The following is a 25,406-nucleotide window of genomic DNA, read 5'->3' as shown; positions in this document are numbered from 1 at the left end:
GCCGCAATTCCTCAGGATGCTTGATATTATCAAGTGCTAATGAGACCTGGATGGGACTGAGGTGCTTTGCAGGCCATTATCCCAAATTAACCTGACAATGCAGCCGGGGCCAGTGTCTGAAGGGCGGCTGGGGTGTGTATTGGCCGTCTGGGGCTGGGGGGAGAGAAGGGTGCTGCCCTCTGCCTTCCTCCCCCCCTGCCCGCACCCCCGAGCTGAAAGCAAGAGCCTTGCGTTTTGCAGGGTTAGTTTTCCATTGCCTGAACGTGTTGAACCGGCCCCCCGAGAGAGGTTTGACAAGCAAGAGGTGGAATAAGGTGATAGGGATGGAGAGGATGGGAGCGGTCTCCTGCGCTGGCCAGCGTTTGGGATAAAATTCTTGGAGGAAACTCCTAGTTCCCAAGTCCTTGTGTCCATCCCATGCTGCTACTTGCACGGGGCTTTCACCAGTGCTTGGGCAGTGGCTCAAACTGGGGAGCGCTCAGCTGAAAAGTAACCATGATCTCCGAAAAAGCATCTCCCTGGAGCCGGTGGCCATCCCTGTGCTGGGGTCTCACAGGGGGATGCATGGGGCTGGCCGTGCTCTTGTCACCCGCAACCAGGGCTCCCATTGCTGTATAACGCCCTCAAAGAGCAAACGGTGCCGTGTCATCGCTCCTGGCCTCAGCCCAGTTTGGGTCTGTTAATGGGACCTTGCAAGGTGCCGAGGATCCAGAAGGCAAAAGTGAACTGTGGCCGGATCCTGCTGCAAACAGGAGAGACGGGGTTTGCCAAGAGCGATCAACACCAGCACCTTGATCTGGAGCTCTCTGCAGCTCCCCAGCACCTCGCTGAAGGTGGCGAAGCCAAGGCAGGATGGCACCCGGCGCTGCTGGGTGCTCCTTGAGCAAAGAGCATGCACAGTAACTACCGTTAGCCTGAGTAATTTCTCTTTTCTAGACTTTATGTTGAAGGAATGAACACGCATCAGTTATCCTCTGAGGTGTCTCCACTTTTTGCAGGGAAGATGAATCCCCATTCCCCTCTTCCTACAGGATTCACTGGGATCTGGCTTGGGAAGGGGCAAATCACCAGCTCCAGGAGCCGCGTGATTTGGAGACATTCCCCGTTGCCTTTTTATTATCAGATTATGGATTATTATTTATTATTATGGATTACCACAGGACAAATGGCTGCAAAAAACTGACACAAGGCTAAAAGCTAAAGCTGGTGTTCAGCATCCCATTTTTTAAGCTAATTTTTTTTTTGGAGAGTAAAAGGCATGAGCTCATGATTTCAGACTCCTTACATTGGCGGTGCTGCGCTAGTTATCCTAATGAGCGCAAGCACACGCCTGTCTAATCAGCAACAGGAGCCCTGGGATCCATCTTCTCCCTAATAGGATGCGACTGGAAGGATGCTGTCGGTCGAGAAGATGTTTTCCCACTTGCAGAAGGACTCACGTCCCGGATTACTGATGCACAAAATCCCCATCACGTTTTCGCGTGTGCTTGCTGTGGGTTTGGGGAAATTTCCGCCACTTCTTTCGCCCGCTGGGATGGTTTTGCGGCTCGGAGAGGGATGGAAATGGAGCCAGGCTCTCCCCACTGACGGAGGCGAGGTGTGAAATTTCTCATGGGCAAACAAGTGAGAGCTGCGGGGTGCCCAGAAGAAGGGGGACAGAAAAGATGAAGGGGGGGGGGGCGAAGGAGGAGAAAAAGCAGCAGCCAGAGAGAAACAAAAATCCCCAAAGCAGCAACCTGGTTTGAAGAGTGGGGCGTTTTCTATGAGGGGATTGTAAAATGCACTCTCTCTTTCCCCTTTGCAGGGGGGAATAAGGGCCCCCACTCTATCTGATAGTCATTAGCATCAATTAGCCCCGTTTGAAGTAGGCAACATCTTTGTCTCTTTGCAAAAAAAGAAATAAAAAAACCTTTCAGGGAGCCCATAATAACATCTGGAGCAAGGAGAGGCTGAACTCAAGTTCCCCACTTTCATCTCTTGTCGAGGTACTTGGAATGTTAATGCAGCCTCATTCTTTAATGGAGTTATCAGGAAATGCTTTTCACCTCCTTCCCTTTGCTCAGGGGGGATGTTTACAAAGGGCTGGGGGCTTTTTTTGTTGTTTTGTTGTTGGGATTCCCCCCCCAAGAAAATCCCCCTCCCCTTTTATTTTCTATGCTCTTGAGAAACAAAACTGGAATAAAATTAAAAAAAAAAACCCAAACACCGAAACCCCACTACCAAACAAAAAAAAAAAAAAAAGAGGATCAGGGCCCATCCTTTCATCTCCCCTGTCCAGCTCCTGCAAAAGCCCCCTTTGCTGGGAGCAGATGGGGTGGTTCAACCCCGTGTGGGCAGGGGGAGGCGGGGGGTTCCCCCGGCCCTGAGCCCCCGCTCTGCCTGGCTGCTGGGTGCTATATTTCCCAAGTCATTACCAGCGAGTGAAAATTTCCAGCTTTCGAACCAAAATGCATTAGCTGAGCACACAGTACTAATGGGAAACAGGACGCGTCATTAGGCAGCGAATTCGGCCAAGTGGGAGAAGGCGAAGGGAAAAGTCAGCCGGTGCTTTTGCTGGTTGTCCGTCCCTCCGGCTTGCTGTCCGTCCGTCTGTCCATCCTTCCTGCCAGCAGCATCTCACCGTAACCTCCCGCTCTGCCCACAGCTCGCCTGCCCCAACAACCGCCATGTAAAACTGCTCCCTTGATAACTCCTTGTTGGAGCATCTCCAACATCTCTTTCCACAGGAATTACAGTGGCAGTCACAACTTAGGATGAAGAGGGAAAATAATCAAGAGATTTAAACAGGCTTTTAATAAAACAAATCAAAAACTTGTATAACGACACCCATATTTTAATCCACACAACCTCTGTGCAAGCAAAGCCAGAAGCTGTGAATCTCTGTGGGTTTTTTTTCTCAGTAGCGGCTTTTTTTTGGGGGGGGGAGAGGCTTCGGCACTTGCCCAGCTTTGAACGTGTGATTTCAATTAAGCACATAGTTACACGGCGGCAGGATTGGGGCTGGCTGTTTGGATAAGGAGCAATAAAGCGGCAGCTGTATTTATTCACTTATTTTGAAGCTGCTGTGGAAGACAGGATGCTAAATGGCACGAAAAAAGTGTTTTGAAGGCAAACTTGAGGGACTCTTTTGTCTCCTGCGGGCATCCTCTTCCCCAAGGTTCCCGTAGCCATCACCAGGGTGCTCCCTCACGAGCAGGATAATCCTGCCCATGCATTCCCATAATTTCCATTTGCTTTGAAATGCTCAAAAACATAGAGATGCTCATTTATAACCAGGTCTATTTCTACGGCTTGGGCAGTGAAAAGAGACTTTAAATGGCACGAATCCCTGAGTTAAGGCAGGATTTACGGGATACGGAGAGCTAGCCTGTGCACGCAGAGATGTTTAATGCTGGGTTATTAAACCATGGGGGATTTTTGGTCTGTGTTTATTAACCTGGAGACTTCGGTCTGGGGATTTCTCCATGGTTGCGTACACCGGACTGAATTTTCAGCGTTAATTCGGTGCTTGTGGAGATTTGAGCAGGAACGGTTGCGTTTGCACAGGGCTGCGAATCCCCGGCGTTGTGTTTGCTGAGTACGCTCACATCTGGGCAAGGTGTCTGTGCCATGCGCAGCTCTCCATCGCATCGGACCATGTGTCTGTGCTTGGCTCATGGGGATGGCACCCAAACCAGACAAACAGCTAAATTTCCAAAGTACAGTCGCCTTTTAGCCTGTGCGAGCTCCTGATGTGTTTTTTCCCATACCCCAGATATACATCCAGGCTCTGATACAGCCGAGCAGGTACACCCGGACACGTTCCCCTTGGCAGGACGGGCTCGCACAGCCGGTCCCGGGGTACGTCGGTGACCGTGGGCAGTGGGTAGGGGTGGGCTGGCCTGAGGAACATGGCCAGGGGGATGGTGTGGGTGCTCCTGTGAGGCCTGGGGGGAAAGCGTGGGTGTCGGGGGGGTTTGGGTGTCAGGGGGGGTCAGGGTGGGGAGCTGTAGGTGTCCATGTGGGTGTCCACGGGGGAAGGTGAGGGTGCCGGCGAGGCTGTGGTGGGGAAGTTGTAGTTGGCTGTGAGGAAGGGAGGAGGTGTCTGGTGGAAGGAGCAATTGTCCACGTGGGCGTCTGTCTGTAGTGGGTGTTGGTGTGGGTGTCCACGGAGCAGGAGAAGGTGTCCACGGGGAAGGAGCGGGTGTTGGTGTGGGTGTCCACAGGAAAGGAGTGGGTGTTGGTGTGGGTGTCCACGGAGCAGGAGAAGGTGTCCACGGGGAAGGAGCGGGTGTTGGTGTGGGTGTCCACAGGAAAGGAGTGGGTGTTGGTGTGGGTGTCCACAGAGTAGGAGAAGGTGTCCATGGTTAAGGAGTGGGTGCCAGTGTGGGTGTCCATGGGAAAGGAGCAGGTGTCAGTGTGGGTGTCCACGGGAAAGGAGTGGGTGTTGGTGCGGGTGTCCACGGTGTAGGAGAAGGTATCTACAGGAAAGGAGTGGGTGTCTGTGGGTGTCCACAGGAAAGGAGTGGGTGTTGGTGCGGGTGTCCACGGAGTAGGAGAAGGTGTCCACGGGAAAGGAGCGGGTGTCAGTGTGGGTGTCTGCGGGGAAGGAGTTTGGGTGTCGGTTCGGGAGTCTGTGAGGAAGGAGTGGGTGTCCGTGTGGGGGTCCATACGGGTGTCCAGGTGGGTGTCAGTGGAGGTGCCAGCAGAGAAGGAGGGGTGTCCGCGGGGGTGTTGGCGTGGAAGGAGGGGTGTCGGCGGGGGTGCCGCTGCAGGCCAGCGGGGGCTGGGGGCAGCCCCCCGTCCCCGTCCCGTCCCCCCCCGCCGCCGCTTTGCATAGGAGCGCGGCTCATCCCAGCCCACCGCGCTCTCCATATAAACCGGCGGGGCCGGGCGGGCCGGCACACCGGCCCGGCCATGCTGCGCAGCCCGCCGCGGTCCCGTCCCGGTCCGCCGCCGGCCCCCCCCAAGACCCCCTTCCACATCGAAGCTCTCCTCGCCCGGGAACCGCCGCGCCGCGGCCCCGCCGCCGCCTCCGCCCCGCCGCCCCCGCGTTGGCCCGCGGCGGGACCGGGACCGGGACCGGGACCGGGACCGGGGCTGGGGCCGCTACCGGGAGGCTGGGGCTGGGGCTGGGGCGGTGCAGGTGAGCGGGGGTGGGGGGTGAGGGTCTGGGGGGGGGGTGTCCCCGTCCGTCACGGGTGGGGAACGGGGGGTCTTGGGGACGGAGCGGGAGGGGGGGTGTGCGGAGACCCTGGCATCACCCGCACTGGAAAATAAGGGGGTTTGGGTCACCAAAAACTGCCCTCCCCCTCCTTTTGTTGTTTTTTTCCTTTCCTTTCCTCCGACGGCTGCAGTTTCATTTCCCGCAGCCTCTCGACCAACCCCAAGGCGAAGAGCTGCGTTGGGGCTGTGGGAAATGAAGGAGGGAGAGGGAAGAGTTTCCTAATATTTCTTTTTTCCCCCTCTGTAGTGATCGATAATTAATATTAGCCATCTACCCCCAACATTAAATGACTGGGTGAAGTGAGACCCAGATGACGCAATTTACATACTTCAGGCTTGACTTCAGGAGAAGGTTTCAGGTCAAGGACAGCCCCCCCATGTGCCCCCACCTGCATTTTAAGGGTAGCTTTGCACACACCGGCATTTATTTCTCTTTTCATGTACTAGAAAGGCACCGCAATGCCTGTGTTTTCATCATGCCTCCCCAACCCTGCTGTAATTTCCCAAAGCCTCAGCCCTGCAAGTAATTTCTGCACCATGCCAGCACCCCTCTGCTGTTGTGTGGGGCCCCCTCTTCTCCCAAAGCTGCCCTCAGTCCGGCTGTAATTTTGCTCTCCTTGCAGTTTTTCACTTGCAGAAGTGAAACTGTGGAGTGTTTCACAGCGTCCGGCCCCAAAAACTTTGTATTTTTAGTGCAAAAGCACCTAAGAAATAAGGATTTTGTCGTTGATCCGTGGGTAAAATTTACAGAGTGGTGACGGATGATGTCGGCTAATCCATCAGGCTCTCTATTTTCACTGAGGGGTACTGCAACTTTTTATAAGCAAAACGACTCATTTGTTTTAATGAAGTACCTCTATTCAGAATATTTTTCTTGAAATTAAGTATCTTTTTAGCATTCAGAGCCTGGTCTCGTCGTTGCCCAGGCAAAACCAGCAGCCAAGCATGTATTTTATTTGTATAAGGTACTCTTGATTTGATCCTGATAGCTACTATATTCAGGTACCAAAAGTATTTGCTTTGTACTCTTGATCCTTTTTTTTAACTGCTTAGCATAATTATTGAATCTATTCTTTCTTTTACGAGACAGCATCTGCATAGTTGCATTAATCTATGTATTATATCAAATATACAAGTATGAAAATATAGTTAAACAATTTGCAAAGCTATTTCCACAAAGTATTTCATGTTTGAAGTTACACTTGCTATTATCCCAGTATTAAAATAGAAAAAATGTGACGGGTGAAATTATTTTAATGATGAAAATAGTTTTAAGTGCAATTACGGCTGTTAAGCTGTCAGGTCTCCATCCCACAAATCCTTAAACACCCGTAGAATTTACACCCAGTTAATGAAACAAAGTAGGTCAGGGTGCCCATTTGTGCCTGGAGAACATGACAACATCAGTCATTAAAGGAGAGATAAGTAGCGGGTGTGAATTGGCATAATTATGTACCATATTTCCATAAAAGTTAAAGAAACTTGCCAAGCTATAGATATATCATACCAGTCCAATGTCCCTCCTGTACCCTGATGCCTGTGCAATGACTCTGGCTTAGCAGGAGCTCCACTCAAAGCAGAGCTGATCTCAAAGCCAGATCGCATTGCCCGGGGGCTGAGATTTCAGGATGGCAATGGTGGGGGAGCGTTAATGGCCTGATCCTGCAGATGCATACTGCATACTTTGCTTTCCACCCAGAAAAGTCCCGTTGGCTGTACTAGTGGGTTCTCTTTCTTAAAGTTAAGTGGGTGCTTGAGTGCTGGCAGGACAGAAGCTGTGGTACCATCAGACATATCTTAGTGCTGGCCTTATCTGGTTCCTAATACCTTCAGGACTGTACTTTGATACTTGGAGGTGTTCTCACGGCACCCAGCGGTCTGGCCTGTGCAGGCAGGTGCCACTGCTTGGAGTCTTTCTGGAGCTCAGAACAGGAGTTTTTGGCATTGAGCAAGATGGGCTTGACTCTCCCTCCAGTGCTCCACACTCAGATGTGCAAAGTCTACACTAATGTTTCTGTGCATGTCGTAACTTCAGAACCAGCATCAACGGATGCAGAGTTTTTTTGTTTTGATGGCTGCAGGCCTCTTTCCTCAGCCCTTGACTGAGGTCTCTCCACCCTGCAGTCCTCCCAGCAGTGAGATCTGGCTCCTGTGAAGGTCCTTCAGAAGGACAGAACTGGTTCTGATGAGATCTGTGGCTCCTGGGAGATGGTCAGGGGTAGCAGTCACACGCTGACTCCTTTTGAACATTAAGATGTGTGTGAATCAAAGTCTGTGCTGGCAGGAAGACAGCTTTAGAAACCAGAGACAGCACTGCTCTTAGGCTGGTGCCGGCTGGTCCTGTGACAGTGCTGATGTTGTATTGTATGTTAATTAGGTAATTATGGTAATCATCAGGCCAGAACTAGATAGGAGACTGAGACCAGATCCACTTGTTAGTCCTGCTAATGCTTCTGCACACAGAGGAACTTTAAGGATGAGTTGAACCTGACTAAGGTTCAGGATGAGGACCTGCACGAGGGCTGGTGACTCTTGTCTTCAAGCCAGTCTGCCACCTTCAGTATCTTCTCCTGGACGCTGGCTGACTACGGGTGCCAAGGGAAGGGTAAAAGCAGGGGCCAGCATGGGGTAAACTCCCCCAACCTTCAGACATTTGTGACTGGGGACTTCTCGAGACGGAGGTGGGATTTTTGCATTCAGCAGTTCTTGATGGACTTTATTATTCTGTTACAAAGATCCTGTATTGATGGAGGTCAAACCCTGCTCACCTCATTAAGCGCTGACTTCTTTGGGTCTGGTTGCACGTCCAGGACTGTCCCAGGTTGTACCTATGAGTCAAATCACAGAATAGGTTGGAAGGGACCTCGAAAGATCATCTGGTCCAACCTTTTGTGGGAAAGGGAGCCTAGATGAGATGATTTAGGAAGGGACAGGATAGGGACATCCCTGCTTTTCTTTTTGGTGCTACTTTCTCACAGCCCCCTTTAGTGCATAGAGCAGCTGCATTGCTGTTTGCTACAGCTGAAGCAAGCCGGGTTTGGCACATCAACAGGGCTGGAGGAATGGCCTCAAACATGCAGACCCCTTCAGTCGCTGCTTCTTGCTTGCAGGTCTGGCATTGTCTCACTGTGTAGGCGCCAACTCGCTGGGCCCCGCTGGGCCTTGGAGGTCTGGGGGGCCCTGCAAGATGAAGAGGGTCCGCACAGTCTTCAAACCAGAGCAGCTGGAGCGGCTGGAGCAAGAGTTCCTCAAGCAGCAGTACATGGTGGGCACAGAGCGAGTAGACCTGGCTGCAACTCTGCATCTCACAGAGACTCAGGTAAGAAATGGAGCTGGGGATGGTGGCGTAGATCCTGGGTCTGCGTTTGGTCTGTGGTGATTCCCCTGCCATGAAGCGCAGCGGGAGGAGGACACGACGCAAAGTGACCCGTGGGACTCCCTGATGCGAGATGACATTGAAGCCACGTGCCTGGAGGGATGCGAGATAGGTTTAGATGGTTTATGAATAAGACCATCCTTTTCTTAATCCATAAAGTGGAACAAAAAGCATTTAGGAGCACAAACCTGCTTGCTTTAGAGTTCAAGCTGGGTTGGACTAACTATGATCCTCTGCATTAAGTGTCCTTTTGTGACGCTGGATCATTAAGTTTCTGGCCAAGCCACTGCAAGCTGCTTTTTTATTGTGGAAAGGAGGAGCCAGGTGATCTTCCGTGGTGGGATCCAAATTCAGCTGAGAAAAAGGGAGAGCAAAGCAAGGGCGGTTCTGGGGGGTACAGTGAGGGTGTGAACGGTACAGGGAGTGGGGGCAGGGGGTAGGTGGGTGTCTCATCACGCCCTCTGGCAGTCGTGGCCCCGGGGATGGGTTCAGTGGGGATGGGTTCAGTGGCTCGTGAGAGGTAGGGGAGGCATTTCCTTCACTCCCCTGGCCAAAGCCTCCTCTGTGCAGATGCATCCCCCTCTCCCCTGGTCCCTTCTCCCAGCACCGCTCTTCCTTCCACAGCATCACCTCCTCCTGCTCACATGCACTGTGCTCTGAGCAGAGAAGGGTCATGTTCCCCTCTTTAAGGAACTCTGCTTTTTGGGGACATTTGCCTTGGAAGCATGTGGCAATGGCTGCCATTGGAAAGGGGCTCATGGAGACCTTGGATTAAGCTGTTGTGCCATTTTCCGGCTAGGTGAAAGTCTGGTTCCAGAACCGGAGGATCAAATGGAGGAAGCAGAGCATGGAGCAGAAGGCGGCAAAGCTGTCGCAGTTCGGGGTGATACAGCCTGCCACCGCGGACTCGACAGATATCAAGGACCACGAGGAGGACACCGTGGACGTTGAGCTTTGAACAGCTGATGAGATTCAGCTGCCACTGTTGTTTCTTGAGCTGTGTCTGCCTGATGGAGATATGGGGGATACAGGCATGTCTGTGCTTCTTTGGTCCAAGTGAGACATTAAGCTCTTGATCTAAGAGTTGGAGCTACAGGACTAAACTGCAGCTGGCTGGGAGGAACCCCGGCAAATATTGTTTGGCTGCTGTTTGGTAGCCATGTGCTGTAATTCCTGGGGCTTCATCACCAGGCTGGTTGTGCTTCATGGTGCCATAGCTGTGGCAAGGCATGTGATCTCCTGTTTGCTTTTGAAGTACCAGGACACACAATCAGTTCCCAGCAGAGAGGCTGGGGTGACAATCAGACGGTGTCTCTGATGGCTGTGAGCATAAGGGCATTTGAACACAGGGTCACTTGCGTTGCGTGTGGCTGTGTGCTCCTAGGAGACCTGTGCTGGGAGGACAATCAACCCTGATTGTTTTTCCTGGTTAACTTGACTCCCAGGTTTGATGCTTAGACCACAACAACAACAACAAAACAACAACAACAACAAAGTGAAAATTGGAAAGCCCTTTGCTCCCACCTGCAAACTGTATCATTACTCTTGCAATAAGATGAACAGGGTCTGATGCTGCCCCTGGAACAGAAGTGTCTCCTCTTGTCCTGTGCCTTGGTGTATTTGTGCCTTTGTTTTGGCTTCCTAAAGCCAGAGGGCTGAACCCGGTGGGGCTCTCTGTCTTCTGGCATTGCCTTATTTTGCCAAGGTGTGCGTATGCTGCTGCAGCAGGGAATGAGGCACTCGGGCTGGCTGAGGTGCGCGGACTGGAGCTGCTATAACAAGGCAGCTTTCCAACACCTCTGGTGCTTCAGACGACCCCCTGCCCCTCGTCCAGATGTGCAGATTCTGGCCCAGACGGCAGTTGCTCTGTTCTCTCCTCATTATACATCCAGGTGCCATGGGAAACGGCACCTGGAGTGTTCGGCGAGCACATCTGTAACCACCTGATGCAGTTAGCAGTTGTGTTTCTGGTGGGTGGGAGGGCTTTGAGGGGTCAGGACAAAGCGCTCGACCCTCCCTGCCTGTGTGTTAGCAGCTAAGTGCTCTTAGCCCAGGCTGTCAGCGCTCGGTCTGTCACCTCGTCTTCCTACGTCAGCCCAGGGTACCAGGCACCACATCCTGTCAGCTCAGGATAATTTATTGCATCTCTTTCTATCACTTTACTCTTATATTGTTATTTATAGAAATAACTTTTTTTTTTCTTAATAAGTGTCACTTATTTATTTGCTTTGCTTCTTAATAAAAATCTAGTGTATTTTAAGAAGAGATGGGTCTGGCTGGGGGGAGGCAGGGTTGGGCAGCTCCTTGGGTTCTCAGCAGGCAGCGATGCCTCAATGCCTTCTTGCCCAATAGCTGCCAGGGATGGGTTATCCATCCTTTTTGCTGTGTACAGTTTTATCTGTGTTTCTGAGGAAATTGAGTGGAAAAAAAGAGAAAACAAAAGAAATGCACCTTTTCCTCCTCCTAATAAGACCCCTGTTGTCAAAAAGTAACATCTGCTTGCCAACAGAAGTCACAAAAGGGCGATTTCTTCTTGAAAGGGTGATTTATCACACACTTTCATTCCTGACATAGCAATACAAATATGAAAGCAGGTTGTTTTCTCCCTATACTTGTGTGTTTGCTGGTAAACCTCTGCACTCGTTTCAAGCTTGAACATTTGGAATGGAGCAAGAACAGCTTTTAAACAGATCAGTTGAAAACCTGTAAGTGTCAAAAGAACAGAGGGAAAACACATTTCCAACTACTCTCTATAATTTTCAGTTTAAATTATTAACAAAACTCCCCCAGCGTATTTTCATCCTTCCCAAAAGTTTGAGTTTTAGGTTTTTTTCTTAATAAACTTTCGGACAAAATAAATACTAAAAAATTGTTTGGAAATTGACAGATGGCCCCATATCACGGGTGAAAGTAGATAACACGAGTTACTATCTCTGGGCCAGTTCCTGCAGAGATAGGACTACATTTATAGTAAGAAACATAACGTCTAGCTAGCATGGGGTGCTCAGGTTCTGGATGCTGCTCCCAAAGAACAAGAACCTCCATCTGCAGGTGGATGCAGCTAAACCTTCTGTGCAGTCCCTGCTCTGCCGGGCTGAGGCTTCAGCAAATTGAAGTCCAGGAGAAGATTCCCCTTGTGCTCTGCAAACACAGAAGCAATCCTAGCCCAGCTTTGCAAACATTTCAAATCAATTTTGGGGGCACCAGGGCTCATTCAGTGACACGAAGGATACTTTGAAGTGTTGCTGGCCGGGCCACAACTCAAGCTTATGTTTGATGGATGAAACGCCCCGCCACTTAGCACCAAAACCTCGGAAAAACAGGAGACGTGATGCTGTTAGTTAGAATAATGGCTAGTCTTCCTACTATTAGCAGGAAGACATAATTGAAATGGAGTCCGATGGTAGCATTGCTCCACCTGTGTCTGGGTCCTTGCAGACCCCTGGTATGGGCATTGTGTGGCGGAGCAGTGCCCTGCACAGCCTGCTGCTGGGTTCGCTGGGGCCAGACCCCAAAATACAGACTGGGGAAGGTGTCCCAGGCAGTTTGTCTGTCCCTTGTCGCCGGCCGGGTGGCCGGGGAGGTGTCCCGCTCTTCGGCCATGCTCCGGCATGGGCCTCTGGCCTGGGCATGGAGGTGGCAGGATCCAGCTGGCCACGCAGTGCAGCATTACCACCGGGTGTCGTGTCCCCGCCACGAGCCGACAGTGACATCTAGTGACTCCAAAACACCCCAAAACGCCCCGAATATGAAATCGTCCCATATTCCCAACCCCGCTGCAGGCACCTGGTTGATGAGTCCGAACGGGCACTGGCAGCGCCGGTGTGAATTAGTAAATACAACTAAACACGCGTTTTCATGGATTTTGGGCGCTTGCACGCAGCCTAGCAGGAGGTAGCAAGGGCACAGGGGCCACCTTAGCGTGTTCTGCAGTTTTTTTGGGGGGAAAGTCGGGCTGGTTTTGGGTGCGCAGGGGCAGCTGCCGATGCCTCCTCGCCCTGTGAGGGGGTACCTTGCGTTCCCGCCTGACAGGGATATGAAGGCTATTCCCCCCCCCCCCCGGCTGTACGGTTGAAAAAAATAATAATAATTAATAGGGGAGAGGCAGCAAAACTCCTATCTGATTTTCGGGCGGCTGTGGAAGCGCCCTAGCCCCGTTTCGAGGCTTTTTGGCGGTGTTTCTGGAAAGTGGCGGTGGGCTGAGGGGAGGGCTAAGATGGCCGCCGGCCCCCTCCCACCCCGGGGCTGAGGTGTCTGTGTGTGGGGTGATGGCGGGCGCGGACCCCCGAAGGGGAACCGGCAGCCATCTTCGTGAGTGGGGCGGAGGAGGAGAAGAAGGAGGAGGAGGAGGAGGAGGAGTGAGGGAGAGGAAGAGGCGCTGCCCGCCCCCGGCGGGTCAGAGCGGGGAAGTCGCCGCCCGAAGATGGCCGCCGCGGCGGGGGACGTGTGCGGCACCGTGACGGGGGTCCGAGCCGGAGCCGGGGCCGGGGCCGGGGCCGGGGCCGCGGCGGAGGCGCGGTTCATTAGCAGTGCCAAGGTGAGCCCAGCGGTCCCGGTCGGTCCGTCCCCTCCCCGCCGCGGGGTCCGTACCTTTCCCTCACGCTGCGGCAGAGCCAATTTTGGGGGGGTGGGGAAAGAGGGTAAAAAAACCCGGCAGTCTCCCCTCAGGCTGGGCGGGCAGAGGGTACCCTTAGCCCCCGGGTAGGTTTCGGCTTCATCCCCTGACCCACACCTCTCCCTCGGCAGGGAAAAGGCTTGTTCGCCACCAAGAACATCCGCAAAGGGGAAACCGTCTTTGTGGAGAGGCCGGTGGTGTCTTCCCAGTTCCTCTGGAACGCTCTGTACAACTATCGAGGTGAGCGGCCGGCGATGGTGGCTTGTCCCCGTCAACCTGCCCCGGAGAGATGACCACGGGGTCCCAAAGGAGCTGCGCGCTTTTCAAGGAAAGGGTTTGGGTTTGCCTTGGCACCAGCAGGAAGGTGGCCTTGCTGCCTTTTCTGCCTCTGTGCTAAACCAACAGTTGACAAGTTGAAAACGTTGAGGTCGTTTGAGGGATGGTGACTTCCATCAGCCTTGGAGGAAGGCACCACATGCTGCCATCGGGCACCATCTGTGTGGGAACCCTGATTTTTTTTTAGTGGTGTGGGTGCTAATCGTAATCACACTACCGCAGAGCACAGCCCACAAAGGTGCTAGCGTTCTCCGGAGGTGCCAGAACAAAAAATGAGGGTCATAAGAGCAGGATTTTAAACTTTTTTTGTCCTGCCTAGACCCTGCTGTCTGCTGAGCTCCATCACAGGTCAGTGACATGGGGATGCTTGCCATTGTACGGCCCTTAAAAGCTTCCTGGTGTTACAGGGCAGCAGATGAGGGCTGGGGGGGTTTAAATTGCAACAGAAATGGTCTTTCGTATGGAGGGAGTGGTAAGAGACTGGTGCCTCCAGCTCAGAGGTGGTGTTGGTACCAGTCATGCTGTCTTGCCCAGGGCCCCGGCCTCTTTTCTCACTGTGGTACCCATCCGTCTTGTTTCCCCGCAGCCTGTGATCACTGCCTGCGGGCTTTGGAGACGGCAGAGGAAAATGCTCAGCGGCTGCTGGGGAAGAGCTCCCTGGTACTGCCTCACCCGGAGCAGTGCAGCATCCGGAAAGACCTGCACCAGCAGTGTCCCCAGTGCCAGGTATGGGGCTGCTGGGAGGGACTGTGGTCTCATTGGGGTCGCTGACTCCTTTACAGCATCTATCCAGCCAAGCGCTTGCGGTGCCCTGAGATGGGTGTCTGTCTTTCCCTTCTGCATCATGATGGCTAAAGATCTGGGGCTCAGATGGGCCTAGGACCCCCTTTTCCTGCTGCCATAGCCAATGCCAGGCGCTGTGCCCCTCGCTCTAGGTGACGTACTGCAGCGCTGAATGCAGGCAGGCTGCTTTGGAGCAGTACCACCAGGTCCTCTGCCTTGGCCCATCCCGTGACGACCCCACGCACCCCCTCAACAAGCTGCAGGAGGCATGGAGGTAGGAGACTGACCTGCCTGTTGCTCCATGGGCAGAGGAGGTGGCTCTCCTGGGCTGGGTGACGCTGCCTGGGACCAGGGCTGAGGACCATCCTTGCTTTGCATCCCTGCATGGGGTGGCTGGAGGGTGGTGGTGGCCGTGGGACACTGCCCAGCTGTACCTGCTGGTTGGGCAGCAGGTGGATTTGTGTTGGCAGCGCAAGGGTTTGGACACATGGCTGAGCGGTTCTTGCTTTTATCCCAGTAAAGAGCTACAAAGCACTGAGCTGCGCATCCCTCACTAGTGCAATTCTGTAGTGCTCCTGCAGATCTCCAGCCTCTGGGAGATCCTCCTCATAGCATCCCTGTGGGTACATAAATTGCTGTCCCTGCTTGTAGATGACAAAGTGGGCACAGAGGGGAGAAGGCGCATCCCTGACCCAAAGCTTGTCACAAACCCCAGGTCTTGCTGCAATCCTGGGCTTTGTATGGGACCCAGGTTCTAGTTTAACAGGATGGTTGGGGATTATTTGTATGGTTAGAGCAGGCAGATGGGTGCAGGCTTCTCCTTGCCCTGAGTGGCACTGGATCCCTGTGCAGGGATGCTGCACTGGCCGCTTTGGTGTGACGGATGAGTGCAGGCCTGACCACATGGATGGCAGCTGCCTCTGCCTCCCTCCAGCTTTTTATTTCCATACCAGCACTGATCTGCTCATCTCTTTTCTTCATTCTTATCCCCCAGAAACATGCATTATCCACCGGAGACTTCCAGCATCATGTTGATGGCCCGGATGGTCGCCACTGTCAAACAGGTACGTCTGCAATTTGGAGCCACAGCTCCCACTGTGTGGTTTCCTCTTCCTGTTGTGGCTGTTATTCCCAAGGACTGATCTCTTCTTTGGTGACTGGCGGGGCCTGCTTGAATAGATTTCACCATCTAGTGGTCCCTGGTCATGGAGACAGCAGGCAGCAAAGGAGGTTCCTATGTCCTGAGCCAAGCAGGTCTTTTTTCTGTACCAAAATAGTTAGTCAGAACTGAACCTTTCCTTTGGCTCTGTTTCTTTGGTCTGGCTTTCTCAGTGTTTGTTCTGACAATAAACTACCACCATGCAACTGCTTCTGGTGGTTCTTGATAGCAGGCTGGATACCTCTGAGCTCAGCAGGGCTTGTCCTCGCCATCCCTCTCTCCTGGCTGGGGAGGAAAGCCGTGTTGGTGCAATGCCTTTGCTTGATTCCTTTGTCAGGCTAAAGACAAGGAGTGGTGGATCAAGGCCTTCTCCCAGTTCTGCAGTAAGACAGCAAACGAAGAAGAGGAGATTGTGCACAAGCTGCTGGGAGACAAATTTAAGGTAAGAGTCTGGCAGTGCTTGGATGTGTTCAGTCCCTGAGCCTGCCCTCTCCCTGCCTGTGTCTGCGAGCCCACGGGTGCAGAGGCCCTGTTACAGCTGAGATGGAAATCCCAGGCTCAAAGTGGGGGTGCAAAGCCCCCCAGTTAGGGGCTGGTTGATCTGACCGGGAGGAAGTGGGTTGCTTAGAGGGCTTTGGGCTTGTGGTGCTTCAGTGGGACATGCTGCTGATTCCTGTGGTGGAGATGCTTCTGCTGTGGGATGGGACAGGGTGATATTTAGCTGCTGAGTAGGTGGCTTTTGCTGCTAAAATGAGCGGCTTTCACTGCTCTGAGGGCAGCAGCCTCCAGCCTTGCAGGGAGGGATGAGGAGCCTGACTCCTGAGCCTTCTGGCCTGTGCTGGGATCGGCCATCGGCCTGGGTGTGACACCCAGCGGCATCTCCCCACCCTGACAGTGTTGCTGTGTCCTGCCAGGGCCAGCTGGAGCTGCTGCGGTTGCTCTTCACTGAAGCCCTTTATGACGAACATCTCAGCAGGGTGAGTTGAGCTGCCTCCCAAATAGCCCAGGAGTGTGGTGAGACCCTCTGTTTGGCCAGGGCTTCCCCTGGGACTCTGCCCATTCCTTGCTTCCCCCAAAGCTCCCTGTGGGATTTGAGGCACTTGTAGAGTGGGGTGCTGCCGCAGGCTGGCCTGGGCTTAGCTGCTTTCTCATCTCCCTTCTGCAGTGGTTCACTCCAGAAGGCTTTCGATCCCTCTTTGCCCTCGTTGGGACCAATGGCCAAGGCATAGGAACAAGGTAATGGGGCTTTCTGGGTGCTCCTTGCAGAGCAGCAGAGATGTGGCATGGAAGGGATGTACAGTCTGTAAATCCACGCTGGCCTGGTAATGGCTGGGTTCAGACGTAAGAGACGGGGATGGAGAGGCAAACTTAAAAGCAGTCCTTCATCTTGGCTGTGTCCAACCCTTTTGCATCCCTCTGCCAGACCTTGGCCACTCAGAGCCACCGAGTTCAACCCTTAGATCCCCTGTGCAAGGTCCCACCATGTGCCGACAGCACTGCGGGACTGTAATGGTGTCCCTCTTCTTCCCGACAGCTCTCTGAGCCAGTGGGTGCACGCTTGTGATGCACTGGATCTCCCCATGCTGCAGCGAGAGGAGCTGGATGCCTTCATCGACCAGCTCTACAAGGACATCGAGAAGGGTGAGGCTCTGAAGTGACCATGGGCAGCGTCAAGCAGTGCTGATTACAGGACCTGGCAGAGTTTCTGCTGCTGGAGGCTTCCTGGGATTCAGGGACTGGGAGGGGTTCCTGCTGGGGACTGGGAGATCCCACTTCCCCTGGTCCATGCAAGCTGTGCCTGCTGCCTTTGGTTTGATATGTGGATAGGGCAAATCCAAGTTTGTGGACAGCACAACCTGCGGCAGGTCGGGGTGGTTGGAGGGCTGATCTGGAGGGATCCTGTGCAGCAAAGTTCCATCTACACTAAACATTCAAAGACCTGTTTATCACTTTTTTGACTGATGCAGCTGTGTGAGTACAGGGTCAGGCCAGGGATCCTGGGGGTGCAAATCTTCATGTCCTCCGTCCCTTCCCAGAGGGGAGGGAAGGGTGCTTTGGAAGTCACCCTCCAACACCTGGCCCCCAAAGCAGTGCTGGCTGGGTGCATTCAGCGTTGATGGACATCCCTTCATGCTCACGCTGAGCTGCACTTGTGGAAGAGCCAGAACAGCCCATGCAAAGCTCTAACCCCCCTGTCTGTGCTGCAGAGTCAGGAGAGTTCCTCAACTGCGAGGGATCGGGTCTCTACGTGCTCCAGAGCTGCTGTAAGTAACGCAGGGACTGGGAGGAAAACTAGTAGTGAGGAGGGGGATGTCCTGGGCTAGACTGACTCACCTCTTCCTAAACGCCTCTGGAGAAAGGGGTTTACGCTTCCCATCTATGGGTGTGGTGGGATGGAAAGGAATGGGTGCTGCCCTGGAGCCTGGCTGCTCTCTCGGGGTCTTCTGGCATCTAACCTAGCTATGAAGTGGTGAGTCCTGGCTTGAATGGACTCAGATGCGATAGAGCCTTCGGGAGCCACATACGCAGTTAGCAAAGAGACCGTCTCCAACCTTGTCTGAGCAAAACAGAGCTGAACAAACCATTAAGGGAGGGTGCCTTTCTTGGCTGGGTCAGGGGGACGTAGGAGAGGATGTCCTCGCACCCGGAGCCATCTTCTTTCACTCCTAAGCGTTAACGGCGGAGTGGGGACGAGCAGGTCCTGGGGAGTGGCTGCTGGGAGAGCTGGGAAGTAGGGGAGAATTACAGCCCTGTGCATCCTTCTCTCACCACCTGGAGGCAGAGATGGTGCTGTGCGTCCCTGGGGTTGATCCAAGACAGCTTGCTCTCTCTTGAGTGGTTTTTGTGGGTCTGACAGAGAGCCCTGGCCCTGCACCCTGCTCCGCTGGACCCCCTAGTGTCCCCAGCGTGAGTGGAGAGTGTCGTACTGGTGTCCCTGAGGTAGATGGGGTGGCTGCAGCATCGTGCTGCCTTATTCTTAGCCAGGCCATGGCCTTCCTAGTTGGAGGCACTGGCTCCTGCATGGCTGGGCCACACAGAAAGGGGGGCACAACCCTTGTGGGCTGTATGGGGTCTCCGACCCTGCCTCTGCTTTCCCCTTCCTCTGGAGATGCCTTCAGCTGTGTCCTGTCTTCCTTGTAGGTAACCACAGCTGCATCCCCAATGCTGAGACATCCTTCCCGGAAAACAACTTCCTCCTGCATCTGACGGCTCTGGAGGACATCGAAGCAGGAGAGGTTAGACAGCAGGACCCCGATGAACCTGGGGTGGCATCGCACTTTGGCAGAGGGTCCCTGTGTCCACTACATCCCCCATGGACCCCAGCCCCATACCTCCTGTCTCTTGCGTTGTCCTGGCAGAGGAATTCACGCCTCATCCCATGTAGGGGCTGCCAGACCCCATGTTTCTGCCCGACTCTGAGAGGAACTGGTACAAATCGTGCTGCTCTGGGTTCACAGGAAGCAATTCTCAGCCCAACCTCTTTCTCTTTGCTCACAGGAAATCTGCATCAGTTATTTAGACTGCTGTCAGAGGGAGCGGAGCAGACACAGCCGCAACAAGATACTCAGGTAGGGGCTGCTTGGAGGGACCTGGGGGGACACGGCACCCCTTTGCACCCCCAGCCAGTCAGTCTGGGCCCTGTGTGTGCCCTGGTGTGTGGCTGTGCACGGGCTGGCGTGCAAGCCGGCATGCTCGTGGCAGGGTGCGCACGCAGCGTGCGCTGCTTTTCGGCTTTGTGGCAGGGTGCGCACACAGCGTGTTGTGCTTTTGGTGCTTCGAGCTCCTTCTTATGTGTTGTAGCCTCAGGGACCGAGGATTTGGGGTCCTCCTCCTCTCTCTGCAGGCTTGTACCACTCTGCAGTTCATTCCTACAAACCCTTGCTGTCCCCACCCACCTTACGTTTCCTTCTTTGCCCTTCAAGGGTAGGGGTTCCTGCTGATGGTCACTGTCCCCCTGTCCCGTTACCCCTGCAGGGCTCAGAAATCCCCCTCTCCACCCAGACTACCTCCTACCCACCTGAGCCCAGCATGATTGAACCCGCACACTCCTCTGGGTTTAACATATTTAGCCCTTTCCTGGCTGCTCTGTCCCCGACCCCCTGCCCAGCAGCAGCATTGGGGTTGTGCCTGTCTCAAAACCATCACTCTGTCTCCTTCCTCCTTCCCTTCTTCCAGGGAGAACTACTTGTTTACCTGCTCGTGTCCCAAGTGCCTAGCGCAAGCCGATGATGCCGACGTGACGTCAGATGAAGAGGAGGAGGGCGAAGGGGAGACGGATGATGCTGAGCTGGAGGATGAGATGACTGACGTTTGATCCTGGCCCTGGGCGAGAGGAGAGGGAAGGGACAGGGGGGTCCTCCGAGGGGCAGCAGCTTTAATACTAGAAACAGGGTTGTGTTGTGGGGTCGGGTGGGAGGCCACGTGCCGGTGGTGGGTGCGGAGGTCTGGCGGAGTGGGGCAGCGGGGGAGCCGGAGGCAGGCCCTGCTCCCGCCTGTCCTTGTTGTGCGCTGTGTGTGTGTGTGCGTGTGTCAGGCCGTCCCCGTCCTCCCTGTGAGGACAGGCTGCGAGCCGGTGGTCCCCTCCTGCGTCCCGGTCCCTGGAGGGGCTGGCTGGTGCTTGCAGGGGAGGCTGGAGGAGAGCGGGGTCCAGCCAGCCCCTGGGACATCACGATGGTCACCTTGTGGCCACCTGCGAGGCTGCTCCGCCGTGTCTGTGCCGGCCGTGGATGCGGAGGAGCATGTCCTTTCCTACCCCGCAGGGACGAGGGGAACGTACGTGTGTGTGTGTGTGTAAGTGTGTTTGTGCACGAGGGGTACTATTTAATGTCTATATTAGCACTATCTACACACTAAGGAGCCGGGGTCCTTATATATGCTCCATTCAATGCCTTGGCTCGGTGAGCAGCAAGGGGCAAAATGATTTTGCAGGTGGGACAGAGACACTTCAGAGGGTGGCTCAGATGCCCGAGTCCAGTGGGGAGAGTGGGGCCGACCCTGGCAGGCACCTCCCTTCCACCTCAGCCCCATCCTTTACATGATGCAAAGCCCTGTGCAGCGATTGCTGGGCTTTTTGGGGAGGGGGAACAGCCAAGCTGCTGCTAGCCCAGAGCCGACATGGGCTACGGTGTTGCGTAAGCGTAGTCACCATCCAAAACCCAAAAGACGTTTTGGGTTTTGCAGAAAACAAGCCGTTCCGCCACGCTGTCCGGCTGTGGGCTGCTTTGGGAGGAGGACGCGCCCAAGCGGGAGCCGCCATGCCCAGGGACATGCTTCCTTGCTCCGAGTGGCCCCGCATGGAGATGTCACCGGCAGCCAAGCGTCATTGTCCATCCCATGCTGCCAACCACCAATGAGGCCATACCGCTGTCTGCGGTGTCCCTGTCTGTGGACCATGAAGCCGGAGGGAGAAGATGGCTCCAAGCGATGGACAGGCAGCAGGTTGGGGATTCGCCTGGGGTATTTTCCGCCCCTCTTGGATTTTGGGGAGCTGTTTTCCTGCCGCTGCTTCGTTCAAGCCCGTGGCAGCTGGATTGCGGGACTGAGGGTGACGCTGTAGATGGGCACCTCTGACACTACCATCACCGCCAGCCCTGCACCCCACTGCTTGTCCCCAGCCGTCCCGGGGCCGCGTCCCCTTCAGTGTTCGTAATAAACCGAGACCGGTGAGAAGCGGGGCCGTGTCGTTTGTACTGGTAAACTGGAGGGTGGATAGTCCAGAGATGAGGGCTACGATCCAGGGGCTGGACCCAGTGGGGACGTGGAGGTCTGGGGATGGGGGAATAGATGCCCACTGAGGTCTGGGCTCTGGGTCTGTGAACAGCCCGCCCTTGGGGACGGATGCCAGAGGCAGTGCTATCCTGTGAAGCTGTTTCTGCCCCAGTGCATGACTGATCCATGCTGCATGGGGGTCTGACGTGAGCTCTGCCCTGGCTGCAGGAGGCACCTTGGGAAGTTTACTAGGAAAAATGTTGTTAGGGGATGAGATTTGTCCCTTCATCCCCTGACTGCTGAAAAAAAGAGAAACTTGCCTTTCTCTAAAACTTGTTCAGACTTCATTAGCTCAGACAAAAATATACAGATGTTGGGTGAGCCCCGCTAGTACAGACCGAGCCTGTATCTTGCTCTCCCTCCCATCCCTGTCAGACCGCATCCATTCGATCCTGCATCCCTCTAAATCAGCAGCACAAATTACTGGTGGCATCTTTCGCATTGTTAAAATGTTTCTTGGGGAAGTGCTGGCCTGCTCTGGGCCATCGCCTCCCTCCCAGAAAGTCACGACAAAGGGTGCTCGGTACCAGGCTCGAGGTTCCCACCGCGGGCACTGGTGTTTGCCCTTCAGCCACACGCCGGCAGCAGCAGAAAGCTCTCACCATTGCTGAATCCGGCGAGGCTGGGCGGTGGAATCTCTGGAGTGCATTGGGACTCTCCTCAAACCTGGTCCCTGAGGCAAGCTCCTGGGATCCACCGAGACGTCCTCGATCCGCTGCAGCCTCCCACTGCTACCAGAAGGTCCAGGGGGGCTGCATCATTTCGTACGTGGGGATGCTGGTGACATTGACGGGAATGGAGATGACAGCCCAGGGGAGCCCGTGCTGCTCCAGGGAGCGTCTGATCATGTACCTGGAAGGATAAAGAGGTGACAGGCACATGTGAGCTGCCTGAGTTGGGAAAATGGAGCCCAGATGTGAGCATAAACCACAAACCAGCTCAAAAAGAAACTGTGGATTAATTATGACTGAATCCACTAAATATCTGGCTCAGCAAGCCCAGGTGGGACATGCTGATCACTGGCACCTCCCTGATTCTGGGGACAAGGCCGTCGCCTGGCCCTTCCGGTGAGATGTTCCATGCTCGGGAAGATGCGATGTCTCTTGGCTAAGGCACCTACCCGTCCCTGCCTAGCAGGAAGAGCGCGGGGATGTCGGCTGTACGCCTGGTGCTGTCCTGGATCATCTCAATATAGAAGCTGTCGTTATCGTAGGCGTTATCTGCGATGATCACTGCCCGTCCACCGTGCTCCTGGATCACACGCGTCTTCGACAGGAACGAGCAACCCCTGGGCCAGAGAGTGACAAACCTTTGGTGGCCACTGGCACATCCTTGGCAGGTACAAAACCTGCAAGTACCAGAGCTTGCCTGGAGACGCCCAAACCAGGGACTGTCTCCCTGGCCCCACGCCTCCCCCAAACCCTACTCCTCTTTGAGTCTGTATTTTAGGCACAGGCTGCCCACACTCAGCCATTTTCTTCTAAGAAAAAAAAAATAAAAATAAAATAGGACTTTTTCCACCTTAGTGCAGGCAGTTTTCTAAGACACACACCATGAAATGTTCTGGGGCAGAAGCACCCTTGCATTTTCCTCGTATACCCATGCGGCGTAAGTCATGGGAAGAAGCTGGAGGGGATGGTCAAATGTAGCCATAGCACTGTCCCCCTCTGTGCCATGGGCAGCTGCCCTCCTGCCCGAGGGTTCCCCCCCAAACAGCTCCCGTGACGCCAGACGTACCCCCTCTCCACCAAGGCAATCTGGTCCTGGATGAAGACACCATTATTCAGCTCTCCGCAGGCTTCGGGGGGATCTGCCGGGACCAGGTGGATCTGGTCGTACCTTGTGTTCTCCGAGAAGGAGACAGCCAGGGGTGAGCGAGGCGGGGGGGATCGGGGCAGCTTCCCATCCCCAGCCCCACTGTGGCTCTCCCCGCTGTCCCGTGCCCTGCTCATCCCCGTGAGGCATGTGCTTTTGGGGAGATTTAGGGCTCTTGGGTGCAAGGACGCTGGTTGCCCCGTTCCAGCCCCTGCAGAGCCATCCCGACCTCACTCAACAGCTTGCCTAGATCTTGCCGTCACTGTGGGGAGGGGAAACTGAGGCACGGCGCCATCCATACATGCAAATGCTCCTGGGCAACACGTGCAGAGCCAGAAAGTGTCTTGTCCTCTGGTCCTCGATGTCCCATGTGCTTCCTAGCAAATCTGTTCCTGCACCCCCATCCTGACTCCGGGTTTTTTCAGGGAAAGGTCTTAAGTCTGCAGATCGGTTGGTTTATCTCTGCCTTTCCTAATGGCAGCCCGACCAGCCCTCCTGGGACATGGCTGTGCCTCTCTCAGCCCTTGGAGGAGGAAAGAGTGGGGCATGTGCTCCCTGGACACATGTGAGACCAAACTCTCCCCCCAAAAGCCTGCTGAGGCTGAAGGCAGGGACCAGCATGTGCCTCTTCCTAAAGGGCAGGCTCACGGAAGAGCAATTAGCTCCATTTTTATAAAATGCTTCAAATCGTTGGGCCCTACAATGGAGAAATACTAGGATGGAGGGACCCAAACTGACAAATTCAGTTCTTAATACTTACAAACACGCCACCAAAATCCTTGGCTGGTGTGGCGGTGAAGATGTAGCGGATATCTCCAGGGCTCAGCACTTGGAAATACAAGTATTCATGGATGCGTAAACCTGGGTGTGCAGGGAGAGAGGTGAGAGACAGAGAAAACAAAAGGGAAAATGCCTGAAAAAAGAGAAAATATCCAGCTACTGCTCCTGAACTGTACCACGCTGAAGGGAATGCACCCTTCAGCCCTGGGGCCGAGGACCCAAAATGTCAGGTTCAGCCTGGGGTGCTGTGAGGGGAGAGGCACCAGCATCCAGGAGCACAGAGGAGATGGGGGGGAAAGGCACTGGGACTGGGGTGCACCAGGGGAAGGGGAAAATGCAGCTGGACCATGGAGGGGATAGAGGTGATGTGCACCCAGATCGAGGTGCACAGAGGGGAAATGTGCTTGGACTGAGGTACCCTGAAAAGAAATGCACCTGGGATGGGGTGCTGGGTGGGAAAATGCAATGGGGCAGGATGCAGTGATGGGAAATGCACCCGGATTGGGGTGCAGGGAGGGAAATGCAATGGGGCCAGGGTGGTCTGAGGGGAAATGCAGCTGGATTGGGGTGCTGGATGGGTAAATTTAATGGGGTGGGGGTGCATGGAGGGGAAATGCACCTGGATTGGGGTGCAGGAGGGGAAATGCAATGGAACTGGGGTGCATGGAGGGGAAATGCACCCGGATTGGGAGGCAGGCGGGGAAATGCAATGGTGCCGGGGTGCAGTGATGGGAAATGCACCCGGATTGGGAGGCAGGCGGGGAAATGCAATGGTGCCGGGGTGCAGTGATGGGAAAGGCACCCGGATTGGGAGGCAGGAGGAGAAATGCAATGGAGCTGGGGTGCATGGAAGGGAAATGCACCCGGATTGGGAGGCAGGAGGGGAAATGCAATGAGGCCAGGGTGCAGCGAAGGGACATGCACCTGAATCGCGGTGCACAGAGGGCAAACGCACCCGGACTGGGGTGCGGGAGGGGAAACGCACCCGGATCGCGGTGCACGGAGGCAAAACACACCCGGATCGGGGTGGACGGAGGCGAAACGCACCCGGACTGGGGTGCAGGAGGGGGAAATGACACGGGGCCGGGGTGCACGGAGGGGAAACGCACCCGGCTCGGGCTAGCACCGAGGGGAACCGCAGCCGGAGCGGGGTGCACGGAGGGGAAAGGCAGCCGGGCGGTTCGGTGCGGGGTGCCGGGGCCGGGCGGGCCGCTCGCACTCACCGCGGGCCGGGCAGGAGCAGAGGCAGAGGCAAAGCCAGAGCGAGCGGCGGAGCATGGCTGCCGCCCGGCGCTGCCAGCCGCCCCGCCCCCGCCCCGCGCCTATTGGCAGCGCCTCCTCCCCGCCTCTTTCTATTGGTCGACGCCGCCATCAATCTCCTGAGGGGAAGGGGAGGACAGGCGCCGAGGCCTGCGCGGCTCCCGGCCGCAGCTGCGCCCGCGGTCCCTGTCAGCTCGGTGTCCCCTCGCCGGTCCTGCCAAATAAAGCTCCATCCGCCAGCTCTGCTCGCCCCAAGCCGTGTGCCCGCTTCCTCCCCTTGGCAAATAGTGAGCCGCCCTCCTGGGCCG

General features: G+C 55.0%; 3 protein-coding genes across 3 annotated transcripts; 2 read left to right on the top strand and 1 right to left on the bottom strand.

The window, feature by feature from the left end:
- The first annotated feature begins 8,323 nt into the window (after positions 1-8,323).
- LOC104310461 (homeobox protein not2) lies at positions 8,324-9,642 on the top strand. The gene is made up of 2 exons (XM_009929539.2): positions 8,324-8,524; positions 9,381-9,642. The coding sequence occupies exons 1-2, from the start codon at positions 8,393-8,395 to the stop codon at positions 9,537-9,539; spliced, it is 291 nt and encodes a 96-aa protein (XP_009927841.2). The 5' UTR covers positions 8,324-8,392; the 3' UTR covers positions 9,540-9,642.
- A 3,324-nt stretch (positions 9,643-12,966) lies between these two features.
- On the top strand, positions 12,967-21,144 carry SMYD5 (SMYD family member 5). Its single transcript, XM_069797110.1, has 13 exons — positions 12,967-13,118; positions 13,328-13,436; positions 14,119-14,258; positions 14,468-14,589; positions 15,310-15,379; positions 15,812-15,916; positions 16,389-16,451; positions 16,640-16,710; positions 17,009-17,115; positions 17,682-17,738; positions 18,616-18,710; positions 18,973-19,043; positions 19,651-21,144. The coding sequence occupies exons 1-13, from the start codon at positions 13,005-13,007 to the stop codon at positions 19,787-19,789; spliced, it is 1,263 nt and encodes a 420-aa protein (XP_069653211.1). The 5' UTR covers positions 12,967-13,004; the 3' UTR covers positions 19,790-21,144.
- Positions 21,145-21,504: 360 nt separating this feature from the next.
- On the bottom strand, positions 21,505-25,347 carry PRADC1 (protease associated domain containing 1). Its single transcript, XM_069797124.1, has 5 exons — positions 25,062-25,347; positions 23,819-23,919; positions 22,981-23,090; positions 22,364-22,531; positions 21,505-22,095 (listed from the first exon to the last, which is right to left on the bottom strand). The coding sequence occupies exons 1-5, from the start codon at positions 25,114-25,116 to the stop codon at positions 21,975-21,977; spliced, it is 555 nt and encodes a 184-aa protein (XP_069653225.1). The 5' UTR covers positions 25,117-25,347; the 3' UTR covers positions 21,505-21,974.
- Positions 25,348-25,406: the final 59 nt, after the last annotated feature.

This window comes from Haliaeetus albicilla, chromosome 1 (assembly GCF_947461875.1).
Source record: "Haliaeetus albicilla chromosome 1, bHalAlb1.1, whole genome shotgun sequence".
Taxonomy (NCBI): domain Eukaryota; kingdom Metazoa; phylum Chordata; class Aves; order Accipitriformes; family Accipitridae; genus Haliaeetus; species Haliaeetus albicilla.
Note: the sequence above shows the minus strand (reverse complement) of the source record. Positions and strands in the feature narration are given on the sequence as shown.

Excerpts from the sequence above, each read along its gene's own strand:
- LOC104310461 (XM_009929539.2), top strand. The coding sequence starts at position 8,393 with ATGAAGAGGGTCCGCACAGTCTTCAAACCAGAGCAGCTGGAGCGGCTG. Across the intron at positions 8,525-9,380 it reads TGCATCTCACAGAGACTCAG|GTGAAAGTCTGGTTCCAGAA; the intron begins GTAAGAAATGGA and ends TTTTCCGGCTAG.
- SMYD5 (XM_069797110.1), top strand. The coding sequence starts at position 13,005 with ATGGCCGCCGCGGCGGGGGACGTGTGCGGCACCGTGACGGGGGTCCGA. Across the intron at positions 13,437-14,118 it reads CGCTCTGTACAACTATCGAG|CCTGTGATCACTGCCTGCGG; the intron begins GTGAGCGGCCGG and ends GTTTCCCCGCAG. Across the intron at positions 14,590-15,309 it reads AAGCTGCAGGAGGCATGGAG|AAACATGCATTATCCACCGG; the intron begins GTAGGAGACTGA and ends CTTATCCCCCAG.
- PRADC1 (XM_069797124.1), bottom strand. The coding sequence starts at position 25,116 with ATGCTCCGCCGCTCGCTCTGGCTTTGCCTCTGCCTCTGCTCCTGCCCG. Across the intron at positions 23,920-25,061 it reads CTGCTCCTGCCCGGCCCGCG|GTTTACGCATCCATGAATAC; the intron begins GTGAGTGCGAGC and ends CTGCACACCCAG. Across the intron at positions 23,091-23,818 it reads AGGATTTTGGTGGCGTGTTT|AACACAAGGTACGACCAGAT; the intron begins GTAAGTATTAAG and ends TCCTTCTCGGAG.